This window comes from Condylura cristata, unplaced genomic scaffold (genome assembly GCF_000260355.1).
Source record: "Condylura cristata isolate star-nosed mole 26May11 unplaced genomic scaffold, ConCri1.0 scaffold00015, whole genome shotgun sequence".
NCBI classification, from domain to species: domain Eukaryota; kingdom Metazoa; phylum Chordata; class Mammalia; order Eulipotyphla; family Talpidae; genus Condylura; species Condylura cristata.
In genome coordinates this window covers 35,484,801-35,502,285 of record NW_004567116.1, presented here as the reverse complement: position 1 = coordinate 35,502,285, position 17,485 = coordinate 35,484,801, and the positions used below count along the sequence as shown (strand labels likewise).

Here is a 17,485-nt window from a genome sequence, read left to right as displayed (position 1 = left end):
TCCCCACTCTGTCTCTGGTGAAGCCTCTCACCGCCCCTGAGCCTCTGGCCTGCACCCCAGTTCTGTATGCACAAATAAATAAATCTTTAAAAAAAAAAAGATTTGAGATACACTTAAGAGCCAGAATAATGGGAAAGATTTGCCAAAAGGTTGGATGTGGTGGAATTAGGGAGAGAGAAGAGTAAAGGATGAATGCAAGCTTCTGGAAAGATCAATTGGGCAGATAATGATGTCATCACTGTTCAAGGGAGCCCAGGTAAACTAGGAACAGAGTTGGAAGATGAAGAAGACAAAGTAGACCACTAAGAAGGATAAGAGTAGACATAAGTAGATGACATAAGAAAAGCAAGCACCTACTCTGTGCCACACTCCATGTCTGGAGTGCTACAAATAATATCTCATTTAATCCTCCTGACCATCACCCTGTGAGTGACTGCATTGTTACATTCATGTTATAAGTGAGCTGGAGCTCAGGCTTTTGAGGGTTCAGAATCCAGTAAAACAAAAACAGAACCAGGGTTCTGAACTCTCTACTTTTCTCTTTCTACCTGCTCCTCTAGAAGAAGCCTGTTGATCCTGGACTAAGGATCAAGAAGTTAACAAGCTAGAAAGAACAGAGACTTCCCGAGAAAAGTTCACCTAAAACAGGATGGCAAAGAAAGCAGACCAAGCCTAGGCCCTCTCTGCTCCTGTATGGCAGCCGGAACATTCTTGGCCTTTAAGGTGAGGGCAGAGAAGGGCATTTCTCTGGCCTACAAGACACCTACCATGGCACATGTCTCAGCTGCTGAAGAGCAAAGGCAGAGGAGGGCTGGACAGAGAAACACTTTCAAGCAACTCTTTCAGGCCCCAGTGCCAAAGCAGACCTTGGAGAGGGGGCAAAGGGGAACTTGGGTATCATAGTACCTGGTACCTGCAGGAAGTAGATGCTACTGGTTACTGCCATCCTTGGGGGACAGGTGAAGAAACAGAGCCACCTCCTGCTTCCTAGAACAAGTCACAGGCTTCCCGATCTGCTCTTCTGAGCGCCTCTGTTAGGCCAGATCTTAGGTGGAAATACTTAGCTAGTAAATAATAACAGGAGACATCTTTCCATGGGATGGGCGAAAGAGAAAAGAAGAGTTAAGACTGGGTCTTATGTATTAGAGAACCAGGGAGAGCAACAACTTGGCCTTGGCAAGGGCAAGAAGAAAACTGACGTGGGTCGGGGGGAAACTGAGCTTGGGCTTTGACACCACTGTCCATGTGTAACTTTGGGAAGAAAAGCGCCTGGCAGGGCACCCTTATGTTAACATGAGACAGTCAGAGATAAGTGAATCACAGTGAGATGCGCTGGGCAGAAACAGGACCAAGAAGAATGCTCCCAAGTGCACCACAGATTCCAAATGGCAGGGGAGATAGAAGACAGCAGAGCTGATACCAGCACACTGCCTGTGTTGAAAGCTAAGGGACCCTGAACAGCTGAGAGTGGCCAACCTAAGACAGACTGGCTGACTAGGCACTAAAGCCTCGAGGATCTGCAAGTACTGGAGTGTGCTGAGTCTGCAAAGGCGCTCACTCTGGGGTCCTACAGTCAAGAGAACACACCCCGGTTACAGCCCAGATCACAAATACACCACCACTGTCACAAGGAGGGAAGAGACCTCAGTGAGGGTCAACAGAAGCCAGAAAAGAGCAACCCAGAGCCCTCTGCAATGCCAGATGTCACCTCGGAAAGAAAAAGGAACAGAGGACACTTGAGAATACAAACAACCAAGAACTACTCTGAATTTTGAATTGAGCAAATACCCAAGTAGGCTGAGGTAGACCAGAAGTGATTGCTTTAAATGAAAGTGCTTTCACACTCAGTTGGAAAATATTACTCTTTCATCAGCAGCAGAAATTGTGCAACAGAGTAAAACAACACCAGTTAAAGCCAAACTTTAACACTTGCAAAGTGGAGTGTCAGTTTTGAGCCTGTTAGAAGTGGGGAGGAGGTCCTCTTGACTCCTGAGAGTCTCTGTAAAAAACCTGAGCTTAGCACTGACTAAAGAGCAGGTGGCATGTGGCTTGAAATATTTGCATGTCATAAGAAGAGAATGTGACAGATGACAAGTTGTGATTCCTAAGGCGTATGGAAAATGAGCAAAGTCAAATCGCATGAGAGCTTGACCCGGAGAACGCTCACACTTTAATGCTCTACAAGTCCAGCGAGGGGCCTGGCCGAAGGCCCTTAGAGGATGCCCCAGACCCAAGGAACAGCCATTGGGGTAAGGTGGAACAGAGGAGGGCAGGCAGTGCTCACCAGTGTCGGCCTGGATGTCACGGCAGTCGAGCAGCAGCAGCCTGCCTTTTGTGATGAACTTGGCAGGCATACTGGAGACACGGGTCTGCCAAACATTGAGATTGCTCACCAGTGTCACATAATTCTTGATGGGACAACCTCTCAAAGACTCCAATTTCTGAGGCCCCCAGGTTTGCAGGAACTCATAAATGCTTGTCATCCAGTGATGCTCTTTGCAGAATTCCTGCACCTCACTCAGCATGTCCTAGGGAACACAGGGGTGAGAGGTTAAGATGGAGCACGGTGGACACCACTCCACTCCTCAGACCTCGGCTCACCTCCTCACACCTCTGTTCTCACCTGTAGCAGGGTCCGTTGAGTAGTCAGCGCCTGCTGGATTTGCAGGTTGTTCTCCAGATCCTCTTGCAGCTGCTTATAATTAGGGGGTAAGTACTGGCCCCGAAGCCGGTACCCCCGAACCTCCAGGGTATCAGTGATTGCATGAGTATTCCAGGGCAACACCAATCCTATATTCGGGCCACAGAAGATGTATACAGCATCGCTGGGCTGGCTCTGGAACTTGGGCGACAAGACCTCTGTGCTCATGTCATCTTCATCTTCTTCTAGGGGGGCACAGGCCATGACTGTCCATGAGTGTCCCCCAAGACCCCCACATCACCTCTCCCACTACCCTGAGTGTGTACACACATGTTGCGTACACACACATTTCCTGCTCATGAGTGAGCTTACACGTGCATCTGTATCACAGACAGTACACCAGACTCACCAAGGGAATACAGTAGTTAGGGTCAGATGCAGAACAGAACTTACTCTAGTTAGTGTAAGTCATTATTATGAAATATTAAGTTAGTGGTTGTTAGTGGTTAGAAGAGCCAAAAACACTCTAGGCTGAGCATCGAGGCATCTGTGCTGCCTGACAAACTGGAATGAATGCACTGCCACCTCATCAGCTACAGAAGCACACTGCCTACTATGATCCCGCCAACAGAATGGAGAGCACAGCATGCCTCTCTTCCTTAATTAGTTGTGAATTAAATCTCATGTAGGTCTAACCCAGTATAATGCCCAGATGCAAGTGGGCTGTGGGAGGGTAGTCTGTAGCAGCCAGACTTTGTAGGACAGAAGGAAGGGGGCCGGAGGCCTCAGGATCTGCCAGAAGGAACATTCTTGAACATGGTCTCTCCTTTAACTTCCTAGGAACTTGGGACCTAAAGAGTTGATAATTTCATCATTGTGTTAAAACTCTGTACAAAAAGGCCCCTCCTTGTTAAATACACTGAAAACATATTCATAAATGAGATTCAAGCTACCAACACCTAAAAATTATAGTGCTTCCAAGGTTCAGCCCTCAAACTTTAGCTCTTCTATATCTGTACTCTCCTTCTAAGAGAACTCATTCAGTTTCATGGTGTTCAATACCATCTCTTTGCTCCCCCATTCATCTCTAGCTCAGATCTCCCCCTGAATCCCAGTCCTATGGAAACCACTGCCTATTCCATAAATGATTTCTCTGATTTTCTACCATCATCTTGTAGTTCCCCTGTCTTCCAGCTTCAGCAGACATGCCATCCTTCCAATTGCTCAAGTTAAAAACTTTTGAGTCATCCTGGACTTCTCTCTTTTATACAACACACCCAAGTTTCACAAAATCCTGTTGAATGTCCATTCAAAATATATCTAGATTCCAAGTTTTGCCCACCTCACGTCTCCCTCTCTTCAGCCCATGCCACCACCACCATCACAATGAAAAGATATATATGAATTACATGTAGTCTCTGAATGTATGTCCCAGCTTTGGTCCTTGCCTCCAACATCTTACAGTCACTGCCCCACATAACAGAATGAGCCTTGAAACATAGTGCTAGAAAGGATTTTGGGTGAGTGGTAGCAGTGGCAGGATAGCTCTGAATTCACTCCCAACCTTGCCTACCTGCATCCGACCCTGCTTGATGGTGGGACACTTGGAGCTGTGATTTATCTTGAGACTATGAGGCAATAAACTTGCTCTGTATGGAAAACAGAGCATTTGATTGCAGCCTCATCTATCACACACATACCCTATCTGAAAATATCTTCCCTCAGCTAGACCAAAAAGCAAGGTGGAGTAAGGGAAGGCCATAGTCCTATAGTTGTGATAGTTTGTGTCACTGACTCGAAAAGCTACCTACTTTGAGACTTCTTAGTATGTGAAATACTTGTTTTTGGTGTTTAGACCACTGTTGGGCCTTCTGTTAGTTCTTACTGGAAGCATTCTCAGGCAGAACCCAAACACAAAGTCAAAAGACAAAGAGTGAGAAACAAATACCTGGTGACATGACCTGATGCCTCAATCTAGCTAAGCCTGAATCCCACTGCAGCCATGAATTTCTTAGTTACTGGAGCCAATAAAATCTCACTTTTGCTATGAAACTAGATCACTACCTCACACCATACACAAAAATCAACTCGAAGTAGATTAAACACCTAGACATAAGAACGGAAACCATAAAATACCTAGAAGCAAAGATGGGTCAAACACTACACGACATACACTTCAGCAACATCTTTGAAGATATAGCACCCAGTGCAACAATAGTGAAGGAAAGGATAAATAGATGGGACTTCATCAAGTTAAAGAGCTCCTATACAGCAAAAGAGACATTACAAAAAACAGACATCCACTCATTGGGAAAAAATTTTCTCACACAAAACTAGTGATTCAGGATTGATCACAAAAATATACAAAGAACTGATGAAACTCAACAAAAATAAACAATCCCATCAGAAAGTGGGCAGAAGAGCTAAAAAGACACTTTGCAGATGGCCAACAAGCATAAAAAAATGTTCAACATTTAAGGGAGATGCAAATTAAAACCATAATGAGATATTACCTCACACCAGTGAGAATGGCACATCTTAAAACAACTAGTAACAACAAATGTTGGTGAGGATGTGGAGAAAAAGGCATTCTCCTGCACTACTGGTGGGAATACTAACTAGTACAACCACTAGGGAAAACTGCTAAAAATGGAGCTTCCATATGACCCAGCAATCCCACTCCTAGGTAGTTACCCAAAATACACAAAAACACTGATTCAAAACGACACCTATGCCTCCATGTTTATTGCTTCTTTATTTACAATTGGAAAGACATGGAAACAACCCAAATGCCCAAAAGTAGACAACTGGCTTAAAAAGATGTGGTACATAAACAGAATAGATTATTACTCAGCAACCAAAAAAAACCACGTGCCTTTTGCAGCAACATGGATAGAGCCGGAAAAGATCATGCTTAGTGAAATAAGCCAGAAACAAAAGGAAAAATAGCAGATGGTTTCACTCATAGCAGGAGTATGAAGGATCAGGGGAGAAAATAATAATAATAATGAAGAACCATATACCAGAGACATTTTATCGGGGTAGAATGAGGAATGTGATCAAAAACAGTGCAGGGAGGGAAGTGCACTGAACTATGGTGATGGCATATGGGTGACCTGGTGTTGGGAAGCCCACGGCAATTACAACTGAGATGGAAAAAGGCACAAAATGATGTAAAAATAAACTATTACATTATTATTTTTTTTAATCTCATTTTTGCTGACCTAGTTTTGAATTAGGATTATGTAATCCAAAACTAACTGCACATTTAGGCCCACATACTAGAGATTTAGCCAGCAGAAAAACATAACTGAAGAGTGGTATGAACCCTATTATATACACTCTTCTTAGGAGATTTGCCCACACCTATCACTAAAACCAATGACCCACTTTTCTTGCCATAGCTCATGGATACATGATTCTTACCAGTGGATAGGGTGAAATTGACCAAATTCTTTGTCAGCTACACATCCAGAAAAATTTAATTGAAAGAGCATATATAGTGTCAAGAATGAAACTAATGCCACAAAAAGTCTAAATTATTTGGAAGCAATAGTTCCAAGAGGGCTGAGAGTTCAAAGGATGGACAGACCACGGGTTTTGAGAATCAGGAGAACTGGGAAGAAGTGCAGAGAGGAGTTTGGAAGAAAGGATAGTAATGGCTTGAGAGACAGGCTCTCTTCCTGACTTTTCTAACTTTATTTTCTGTGAAGCTTTGCTCTGCTACTTCTTTGCTGCTTTGAACTTGGTAACTTTCTGTTTAAGGAAATCCAAACACAAAATAAGGCAGTAGGACAGTGAGCCCGACTGCCGAGAGCGCTGGCGGTGCTCCAGTGATAGCACCGGAAGATGAATTCACGTCTGATGAGTTCTAGCAGTGGAAAGAAAAGCTAGTCTATCTCCAGTGCAATTTGGCAAACACAACATCCCAACAAAACCAAACCCAAGCCACTCATAACTTCATAATCAAGGTAGGAGTCAAGTTGAAATCAAGTTACTGAAAAAAAGCAACAAATAACAGAAATCTCATTTAACTGTCATTGCTGAGAGATTCAGGGCTTCACTTTAAAATAGGTATAAGCTGATAAAATACATGTAACTCAACTTGGAGATGTGTTTTAAAATATGTGTTTTAAAATGTGTAAGTAATACAGATGTACCTATCTAGTACAGATCTTAACTGTAGGTTTCCTTGAATGAGTAACTTTTACATTTACATAGAGCAAAGCTTCTTGTCAAGTTCTTATCTCCTCAAAATTCCTTATCCATTGTGGCAAGATAAACACCTCTCTTTTCCTCTCCTCTATGACCCACTCACTGCTCCCATCTATTCTTCCTCTTGGTCACAATAATGTTCATATCTCACATTCTGAAGCCATACTCCCTGCCATATGCAGCCTCTGGTCTAAAAGTCAGGTTCATGCTTTGCATTGTATCACAACCAAAATGAGCATAACAAGATTTTATAGTAAAAATGAAGCAATCCTTTGTCTCCTTTCAGTGTAACAAATTCATCTTTTTATAACTAGCAAAAGGATGTTCTGTCACATTACAGATAATGTAAGAACTTTAATAGTTCCTGAACTTGATAAATGCCAGATGATCTGACTATATTTTCTCAGTTTTAAGCTGCAGACAATTCCTGAGACGATTGTGAGGCTATTAGATATCAATTTTAATACCTTCTTTTGGGTCATAAATTGTTCCAGTACTAACATTGTGTTTTGAAAAATGTTGGTGAATACAGCTTAAGACTGGAGCATATAGTACTAGCAGCATATATTAGTAATACATTGGGTATCTTTCTAAGAACTAGAATCAAGTCAATGTATCAGTTTTAGTTGTAAGGGGTTTATTTTTCATATTTTTTGTTTATACTTAGAGGTCTGAAATCATTTTATAGTTCTGTTAAAATGCCATGCAAATTTTGCCTGATCAACACTTCACAGATGATGTTTCTCAAAGATCTCCATGGTGTTTTCACTGCTACTTATTTCCTTTTATTGAATCTTACTCCAATTTTCTTACAGAATTTAAGGATCATCCTAAGTGAGGACTTTGGTCCTGGTTTTTCCAAGACATTGACTTGATTTTCTATGCTGATATTTTTTCCCTTCAAATCTTGATATTGAAAAATTTCAAACATATAGAAAAGTTTAAAAGTAAAACAGATCACTGTCCATCCACTTTGTTTTTCCCCTCAGCCTTTCAAAAGTAAGCTGCAAGCAACGTGATTTTCACCCTTAAATGTCAATTCTTACTGCTCTTTTAAAAGTAAAAAGGAGAGGGCCCTCCCTGGTGGCGCAGCGGGTTAAAGCACAGCACTGAGAATCCAAAGCCACTTCCGCATGAGTTCGATTCCCGCCTGCCCCGGAGGTGACCACATGGTGTGGCAGACCTCTCCTGACCCGCCCACTGCTCCCCTCAGCAGTGTACTTCGTCGATCTGCCTGTTCTGTTCCCCACTCTGTCTCTGGTGAAGCCTCTCACCGCCCCTGAGCCTCTGGCCTGTACCCCAATTCTGTACGCACAAATAAATAAATCTTTAAAAAAAAAAAAAGTAAAAAGGAGAGTCTACAACATTACAGCTATTTCCACTTTCACAAAAACTTAGAATAAATTCAAAAGCACTATAGTAGACAGTACTCTTTTAATATCCAAACAATATGGCAAGTTTGGTATTTTGATTATTCTCATTTTACAGATTAGTCTGACTCCAGAGTCCTTTTTCTTTCCTCTGCACTAACTATGTAATGCACATTATCAACTGTCTTTATCACTTAATCTAGTTCCATTGGGGGGATGTACTCCCAGTGGATTTATGAAAGTCATGGGTACCTTTCAATGTATCTTTTTCTTCCCTGGCATCTATTTCCTAAAATTAACTCTGTGTCTTTTAATCATCTTAATACATACAGACTCATTGAATGGGAAAGGAAATGGAAAAGTATCTAGATTTCATGAATGCATTTAATATTTTTACTTGTGACAGTATGATTATTCCAAATAAAGGAAATATGAAGATGTGTTTCCTCCCTGATGGTTAATAGTTTAGGGATTGATAACCATGAAACAGCTCAATTATAAAAATGGATTATTCTATAGGAAATAAATGAGCTGAATAAAATAAATACTGAACAGAGTTCAAACAAGTACAAATTTACTTAGCAATCAAATTTAGCAGTAAACGAAATGCTGTTATGATATTAGAAAAAATGTTTATGGAGCCTAGATGAATCAGGGAAGGACAGTGTATTCATTCACGCTCTTTCTACACCCCTCATCATACTCAGGTGCACCCCCCACACATATAAGTGCATAATATGAGCAAAAGCGCCCTTCATGGCTCTCTCCCTAACACAAGCATGCAGCACCCAGTTAGAGCTGCTCCATCCACAAGCAAGGCCTGACAAGGACCCTGCCCGAGCACAGGACATGCCCTTCCCCTTCCTCCACCTTCCTAGCCCTTGCCTCAGTCTCTTTAAATACCTTCAGGATACAGGAAATCCGAAGGGGTCTTCAGGTCTGCAGATTGTATTATCTTCATGCCAAGATATGGAGAAGGAGCAGAAATGGAAACCAAGGAGAGTTCAGACCAGGCAGAGAGCTGATTATAGAGAGCAGGGAACTCCTAGAGCCAGCCTCCCTGCCCCAACCCGAGTACCTTCAGGACAGAGGCCATGACAGACTGTATGCCCCCAGTTAGAATCTGGATTATATTTTCAATGTAGGGCTCATGAGATAGTTGGCCAGTATCATCAAAGACCAGCTGTGCTAAGAGCAAGGGATTCTCTCTTGGGGCCTATAAAAGAAGGGTCAGAAGTCATGCAGCTAAATGGCAGTACCCAGCACCCCAGTACCCAGTAGTCCATCTCCACACATGCCACCCCCGCCACCACCTCACTTGTAGGACGTTGGCCACAAAGGAGGTGATTTCCCTCTCTATGATAGACACGAGGCTCTGGCAAATCATGTAGTCTACCAGCCGGGCCAACTGTCCCAGCTGCAGCAACCAGGAATCCGCCTGCTTCAGCTTTTGCTCCAGCTGCTGGCACTGTACCCGCTGCAGGTAGACGGAGCTTTGGCCTTTCCTGATCCTCTTGCAGTTCTTCACTCGCTCCTGCATGCCCTGTTGCATGTGGTATGTATCCTCATGAACCTGTCAGCATAGACAGCAGATGACTCACTGGAGAAAGGGGAAAGCAAGGCAAACCAGTCCCCCACTGGTCTGTATGAAAGCTCAGGGCTTGGAATCCTTAGAGATGCACATGGAGGACTCTTTTAGTAGAGATTAGCCTCAGAGCTCTTTAAGGAACCAAAGTAGAGGCAGAACATAAAAGACTTATTATTAAAAGACCACAATGCTCTTGTTTGATAGAACAGGCCTCTTTATTGAAAGCCCCCAGAGTAGACCCCAAAATTTGAGAATATGAAAATAAAGAGAAGTTCACCATGCACAGACTAGACATGAAAAGGCTGATGGGGCAAGTCAGGGCCAGCAGTAATGCCAGCATTTGGCCTCCCACCAGCCTTGCGTGACGTGGCCCCTGACATGCATACTGTTGCCTTAAGTTACAGTAGAAATTGCCTCTGGGTATTGATACAGGCTTATATTAGGGGGCAGGGAATGTGGGCTAAAAGCCTGAGAACCTCTCTGTGCATTCTTTTCATATCTGAGAGTTTCCTGAGTCTACAAAGGTTTCTGACAGATGTTACCTCTCTGGGCTTGTCCTTTTAATTGCCAGGTCATACGGTATTTCTATTTTTAACTTTTTAGGTAACTACAGATTGCTCCATAATGGTTTCACCAATTCATATCCCCCCAATCAATTTGCATCCTTTTCTTCCAAATGCCCTCAATACTTGCTTTTGGGGGTCTTTTGGGCATGTTTATTCTCCTGGGGGTAAGATGGTATCTCATTGTAGTTTTAATCTGCATTTCTCTTATTAGAAGTAATGAGGAACATTTTTTTCATGTCTTTCTCATTTATGAATAGTGACTATTAGAAAACAGTAATGTTTTAATACCATTTATAAAGGTGATTAAAATTTTCAAACATAAATTTAGTATTTGATAAATACCAAGTAATAAATCTATGAAATACATTCAATATGTTTACAGGAAACCTCTAAAAACTCAGTAAGAGGAATTTAAAATGTCAAAATAAAGAAGAGATACATATCTATGGACTAGAAAGCTAAATATTGTTATTATATCAGTTCTCCCCAAATTAGGTTCAAAGAAAAAAGAATTCCAGTAAATTAGTTTATGGCAATTGACAAGCTGATTCTTAATTTTAAGAACCGTAATGAGCCAGAAATCTTGAATAACAAAAGTAGGAATTTCCATACCAGATATCAAGACTTATTATAACCCTATAATAATTAAGGGAGTGTGATTTGAGAAAAAGACATCACTGTAATTAAGTGGAGGAAAGACAGTCTTTTCAATAAATGGGAAAAATAAAACTTGACTCTTACCTTATACCACATATAAAAATTAATCTGAAATGGATCATTGACCCAAATGTGAAAGACAGGTAATAAAACCTCTAAAAGAAAACAGGATAATACTACATGACTTTGCTGTAGGCAGAGATTTCTTAAACTAGGACTCAACAATGTCTATGATACATATATTTGATACAGGATTCATATCAACATTATATAAAAACCTCTCATAAGTTAATGGGAGAGGGGAAGGACAACCCAGTTAAAAAATGAGCAAGAGGCACTCCCTGATGGCACAGCGGGTTAAAGCACAGCACTAAGAATCTAAAGCCACTTCTGCATGAGTTCGATTCCTGCCTACCCTGGAGGTGACCACATGGCGTGGCAGACCTCTCCTGACCCGCCCGCTGCTCCCCTCAGCAGTGTACTTCGTCAATCTGCCTGTTCTGTTCCCTGCTCTGTCTCTGGTGAAGCCTCTCACTGCCCCTGAGCCTCTGGCCTGCACCCCAGTTCTGTATGCACAAATAAATTAATCTTTAAAAAATAAAATAAAATGAGCAAGAGGGGTCCTCCCTGGTGATGCAACGGGTTCGGATGCAGCACTGCAAGCTGGCCACAGCTGCCTTAGTATGAGTTCGAGGTCGATCCCCTGTCTGGAGGTGATCTACATGATGCAGCAGACCTCTCTTGATCTGCCCAGTGCTCCCCTCAGCAGTGTACTTTGTTGACCTGCCTGTTCTGCAACTCACTCTGTCTCTGGTGAATCCTCTCACTGCCCCTGTACCTCTGGTTTGTACTCTACTTCTGTATGCATAAGTAAATAAATCTTTAAAAAAAAAAAAAAAAGAGCAAGAGTTGGATACTTCAGAGAAAGAGCCTCAAAATGGCCAAGAAACATGAAAAGATCCTCAGCATGATTGGTGATCACAATAACAAATTAAAGCCACTAAATACCAGTTTGCCTAAAAGCTCTGACAAGACCAACTACTGGCATGACCATAGGACATTGCGATGTCTCCTACATTGTTGGTGGGATTATAAACTGGTACAACCACTCTAGAAGACTGCTTGGAAATTCTAGAAGGCTGTTTGCAGCACAAACAATTACCTTATTCCAGAAACTCTATTTCTGAAATTTATACCACAAAGAAATGACTGCCACAGAAGACATACACAAGAATGTTCAAGTGTTATTCACAATAGAAAAAAACTAGGACCAGCCCATTATGTCCATCAATAAGAGAATTAGTAAGTAAACTGTAGTGCATTCATACAGAGGAAAATAATGCACAGCTATGTGAAGGGGACCTAATGCCTACAGCATTATGGATGGATCATACAAATGCAATGCCGAGTGAAAAAGGTTCATTATGCATAAATCTCACTAATATAATGTTAAATCATAAAAGATACCATACTTTCTGCATATGAAATTCAAAGTCAGACAGAGTTAATTTATGGTGACAAAGGTCAGAGTAGTTTGGTTTTGATATAGAGCTTGCTGAGGTGTGGGAAATGTTCTTATCTTTTATATATATATATATATATATATATATATATATATGCTATCTGGGTGGTGGTTATATGGATATACACATATATATGTACATATATACATATATACAAACAAAATTTTCAACAAATTGTACACTAAAACATTTACAACATGTAAGTTATACCTTAAAAATTGCAGACTATAAAAAATTGCAACTATTTTTGTAACACTAAAGCAAAGGTGGGATTTCAAAGGAGAGACAGGAAAAGACCATGAGCAGTTCACCCCAACCTTCTGCCCCAAACAGCTGACTGCAATGGCAGGTCCAGCTTCTGTCTAGCGGCTTAAGGCCACTGCCTCCCCCTCACTGTGGAGGCATGGCTTTAGCATCCTGACTCTCTACTGTCATTGGCCTCTTTCTCCTAAGCCTCTTAAGAGAGACTATGAATTTCCTCTTCAGCCACACTCCTACAATATCCACAGACTATCCCTGAAGGGTCCAGTCAGAACAAACCAATAAAACATGCTGAGGCTCTGTTCAGCAGGAATTCTTAAACCTGTGGAGTTGTTCTGGAACTTTTTTTTTTTGGTGTGTGTGAAAAGATTCTTCTAGGTTCTTGAGTTACAGGAGTGAACAAGACAGCAATCTCTACCATTGTGTGGCTTACCTTCTACTAGGGGAGTTAATCTGTACACATATTAAATTATATGATATGTTAAAAGGTGACAGGGCATACAGAAAAAGGAAAACACCATGGGTGAGGAGAATAAGGCATTCTGGGAAGGGGATTTGACAATTTAAAATCCTGTAAAAATTTTTTTACCATAGGTATTCAAAATATTTATTATGGAAATTTAAGTTTTCAGCCAAGAGCTGAAAATAGAAGCGACCGATTCCTCCTGAGACTATAAATTCCTTACAGGGAAGGCCATCCTGAGACCTCAGTGTTCTGCCTCTAGTGATTATCCTCATGTGAAGAAGGTTAGAGCAACATGTGAAAAACCTGGCTCATTAGGCAAAGCAGGTCTCCTCCCTCATATCATTTCTCCTTTCACAAAATCTGGGTGGTCCTCTCTTAGGACTGGACAAGCTGCAATAGTGACTAGCAGAAAACTGAACTTCTAAGCCCACCTAACAGCCAACCACCTATGAGAACAGGTCATGGGCAGGAGGCGGGTACACAGAAGGTCCCCCTGAGCCCAGGTAGGCAGGCATGTATGGCAGGTGCAAGTGTCATAATCAGAAAGGAATCCATCACTGGGCACTTTACTAGCCTTGGAGGCCTGCCAAGGGTTCAAGATAGGTTCAACGATAAACCCCACAGCATGAAACATCTGGATTTCAACTTTTAAATTCCCTAATGGCCCTGGCCCAACCAACTAAGAACACAGATGCTCTGTTCCTTCTCTTCCCGGTTCAAGGCCAGGACCTACCCTTGCAGAAAGATTGCATCCCAGCCCTGCCCCCCATGTGACCCCTCCACTCCAGAGCAGAGACTGCTGATGCTGGGCAGGACAATGATGGCACCAACTGAAAGTATGTGCCATGCAGGGAATGCCAGAAGCTTAAGCAAGAGGAGGCTGGAATTGTGGTGAGCTCAGCTTGGAGAAAAGTTCACAGTAAACTAGAGCCTCTTACCAGTTGGACGATGGACGTGCAGAGGCACAGACATCGATGGAGCAGCCGCAGAGCCTTGTGGTTTTCCTTTGCTAGCGCCCGCTGCAGGTCTAGAAGCTCGTAAGTCTGATCTGGCTCCTTGGGTAGCCACGATACAGACTGCAGTTCCTGCAGAAGCCTGGAATCAAGGGCTAAATGTTCATGCCAAGTGAGCTTTCTGCTAGGTCAAATAGATTCCAAGTTCTTCTACTGGCCTAGAAGGAGCAACCATAAAGGCTTCTTTTTTGGAAAGGGGGAAGCTGAGGACCCTAAAACTATAGATGGACAACTGAGTTCTTAGATCAAACGTGATGAAACTGCAACTTCCCCTTAGGCTGACAATACCTGAGGAATTGTCTTTTCTGTTATCCACTCCCTTACCTCACATCTGCCAGGGGAACACATCTCTAAATACCCTTAGCAAAGAAGAAAGACCCCCAATAAACAGAGGATTATTCAGTATCTACCGAAGCACCAGATATGGTACCTTACATTCACAATTTCATTTAATTCTCACTACAGCTATGTAACAGAAATCTTTATCCTTTGCTTTCAGCTCAGGAAAAGTGAAGTTCAAAAGAGTAAAATCCCATGCCTTTTGTTTTGAATGATTCTACCATGATTATGCTAGGTTGGAGTGCGCCTAGAGCAAAGGCTGCAAACTCGAAGCCCCAGATCAAATTCAGATTGAAACCTTTTTAAAGCACAAAGAGTTGACTGACACAGTGTTAAAATAAAATTTGAGCTGACCAGGCAAAAATCATGAACTTTTACAACATGATGGTTTTCAAGGAATTCTTCAAAAATCAGGTGGCTGACCAGCTAGATCCATGTTCCCAAGTTAACAGTGGGACTAAGTAATGACTGCCCTGTTCAAAGGCAACCTCCAGGAGGTAGCCTAGCCTGCTGCTGTCTAGAATAAACCCAACTGCATTTCCTCAGTAGCTCCTGCTGGGGGCATTGAGTTTGCAACTTCTGTTATTATAACTGGAGTAGCTTGGGGTTGTGCAAAGAAAGCCAGCAAGTCCTGAAACTTACTAACCTTTTCCAAAAAGGAATCCAAGTAATACCTTTTGGAAAGAATGGAGAATTTGCATTCAAACACCTCACTTAGAGCCTCCAGGATTGGTACTTAACCACTGTGCAGTGTGGGCCAAATTGGTGGAGTGAAACATAAGTGCATATATTAGTTATATTCAGAATATATTATACAGAAAAAAAAAAACTAGTTACTTCAAATATGTAAACTCTGACCACACTGCATATGGGATGGAAAAAAGTCTAGAAGGATATTCAAGAAAATGTTTGTAGTGGTTATTTGTGGATAGTGGGGATAAAGATTTCTTCCCTTTGTGCTTTTTCATAAATTCAACAAAGTGCATGCCTTTAGGATCTGTTAAAAAAATATACATGTGTGTGTAATTATACATATTTGTATTCACATGTGTACATCTATATGTACACCTATATGTATATGTTTTGACAGAAACTTATATGTACGTATATATGCGATACATCTAGCTATAGATGTGTGGGTGTAGTTAAACCCAGTGAAGTTGGGTTTTGACGACCTCACCTGCTAATATGGAGCAGCCCAACTCCAAAGTGGGGCACAGCAGAGAGAAGATGCTTCCCGAGTAGAGTGCGGCACCGATGCAGCCCCAGTAACTTCACATTTTTCTTCCAACTATGAATCAAAGGGCAGTGACTCGAGGTCACTCCCGGCCACGCTCTCCCCACATTCCACACCTATCATTACCTACCAGTGCAAGGCTTTGCGTAAGAGGCAATACTTGAAGAAAGGGATGAACTGGAGCTTTTGCCAGAGGACAGAGTGGCGATGCCAGGTGCCCAGTGTGATGGTCTCACTGCCCTCCACAGGATGGATGTGCAGGATCCCGAAGGGAGAGAAGATGTAGTGCTCAGGATTCACCTTCTTTGGTGGCACCACCACCAAGCTGTAGGGCCTTTAAAAGAGCTCTGATCAGTAGGTTCCTGGCAATTGTGCAGACTTCAGGAAGGGATAGAAGGAAGACAGAAGATGGGGCTGGGGGGAGTCAGGAAGGAAGACAGAAGAAAGTGGGAAGAAGGGCAAGAGAGCAGACTAGAAAGACGGAATATAGATCATAAAGAAGAAATGGAAACCAAAGATAGGTAGGCAGAAGGAAGGCACCCAGCCATTTATCAGACAGCTTACGTCCATTCCATCAGCTCTAAGCTGCAGCCCTGTTTTGAACCATTAAAATAAAAAATGATGTTACTGGGATATTCCACCAGTTTGTAAATGCATCTGATGTGGAAATATGAAAACAATGTGCCTCTCAGGAATCAGAAAACATGTATGTCTAGCTACTGGAATAAAATGCAGAACTAAAGAGGGAATGTTGTTTGGAGGAGTTGAGAATGGGAAAAAGCAGAGGCATCCTGAAGACTAGACACGGGCATGAACGAGTCCACTTAAGAACAACTAGAAAAACTGGACAACGTGACTGGTGAGAATATGAAAATCACCCATATGCATCCATTAGGTAGGCTACATATTCAATGTCCTGGGCTGTGGAATTGGACCCTGGCTTCAGTATAGGTTGAACTAGAAATCACCCATCTCCGTGGTACAGGCCCTACATGGCAACTCGCTTCTTTAGAGTCTGTTGAAAGCCCTGAAACATCACTCAACTTTTGAGGAACTGAAGCACAGTTACCTCTACTGGAACCAACAGGTGCATCTGTTTGGGCAAAAGCAGCACCAAAGGCTAGCTAAATTCACTGGGTTTCCTTTGGCAGATGTAGCCCTGTAATTATTCACTGCCTTTTTATTTCTCCTGCTTATAGACCTGTGTCTATGTGTCTGAATATATTTTTTAATTATTAGTCTTAATTTTATTATTATTATTTATAGTTTATTTTTACATCATTTTGAGCATTTTTCCATCTCAGTTGTAATCCCCGTGGGCTTCCCAACACCAAATCACCCATGTGCCATCACCATAGTCCAGTGCATTTCCCACCTCCCACTGTTTTTGATCCCATTCCCCACCCCACCCCCATAAAATATCTCTGGTATATAGCTGTTCATTATTATTGTTTTCTCGCCCGGTCTGTTATACTCCTGCTATGAGTGAAACCATCCGGTATTTTTCCTTTTCTTTCTGCCTATTTCACTAAGCATGATCTTTTCCAGCTCTGAATATCTTTGATTATGCAGATACTGACTGGACTGATAAAGTGAGTTTATGGCTGAG

The 17,485-nt window shown here is 42.2% G+C and overlaps 1 protein-coding gene across 1 annotated transcript in view; it reads right to left on the bottom strand.

Moving 5' to 3' along the window:
• The window catches only part of DNHD1 (dynein heavy chain domain 1), a 37,158-nt gene extending 34,489 nt beyond the window's left edge, over positions 1-2,669 (bottom strand). The window contains exons 1-2 of the mRNA XM_012725064.1: positions 2,624-2,669; positions 2,285-2,528 (exon numbers count right to left, since the gene is read on the bottom strand). Coding sequence (XP_012580518.1) covers positions 2,285-2,525 — 241 coding nt within the window. The 5' untranslated portion in view covers positions 2,526-2,528; positions 2,624-2,669. The remainder of the gene's footprint in view (positions 1-2,284; positions 2,529-2,623) is intronic.
• Positions 2,670-17,485: the final 14,816 nt, after the last annotated feature.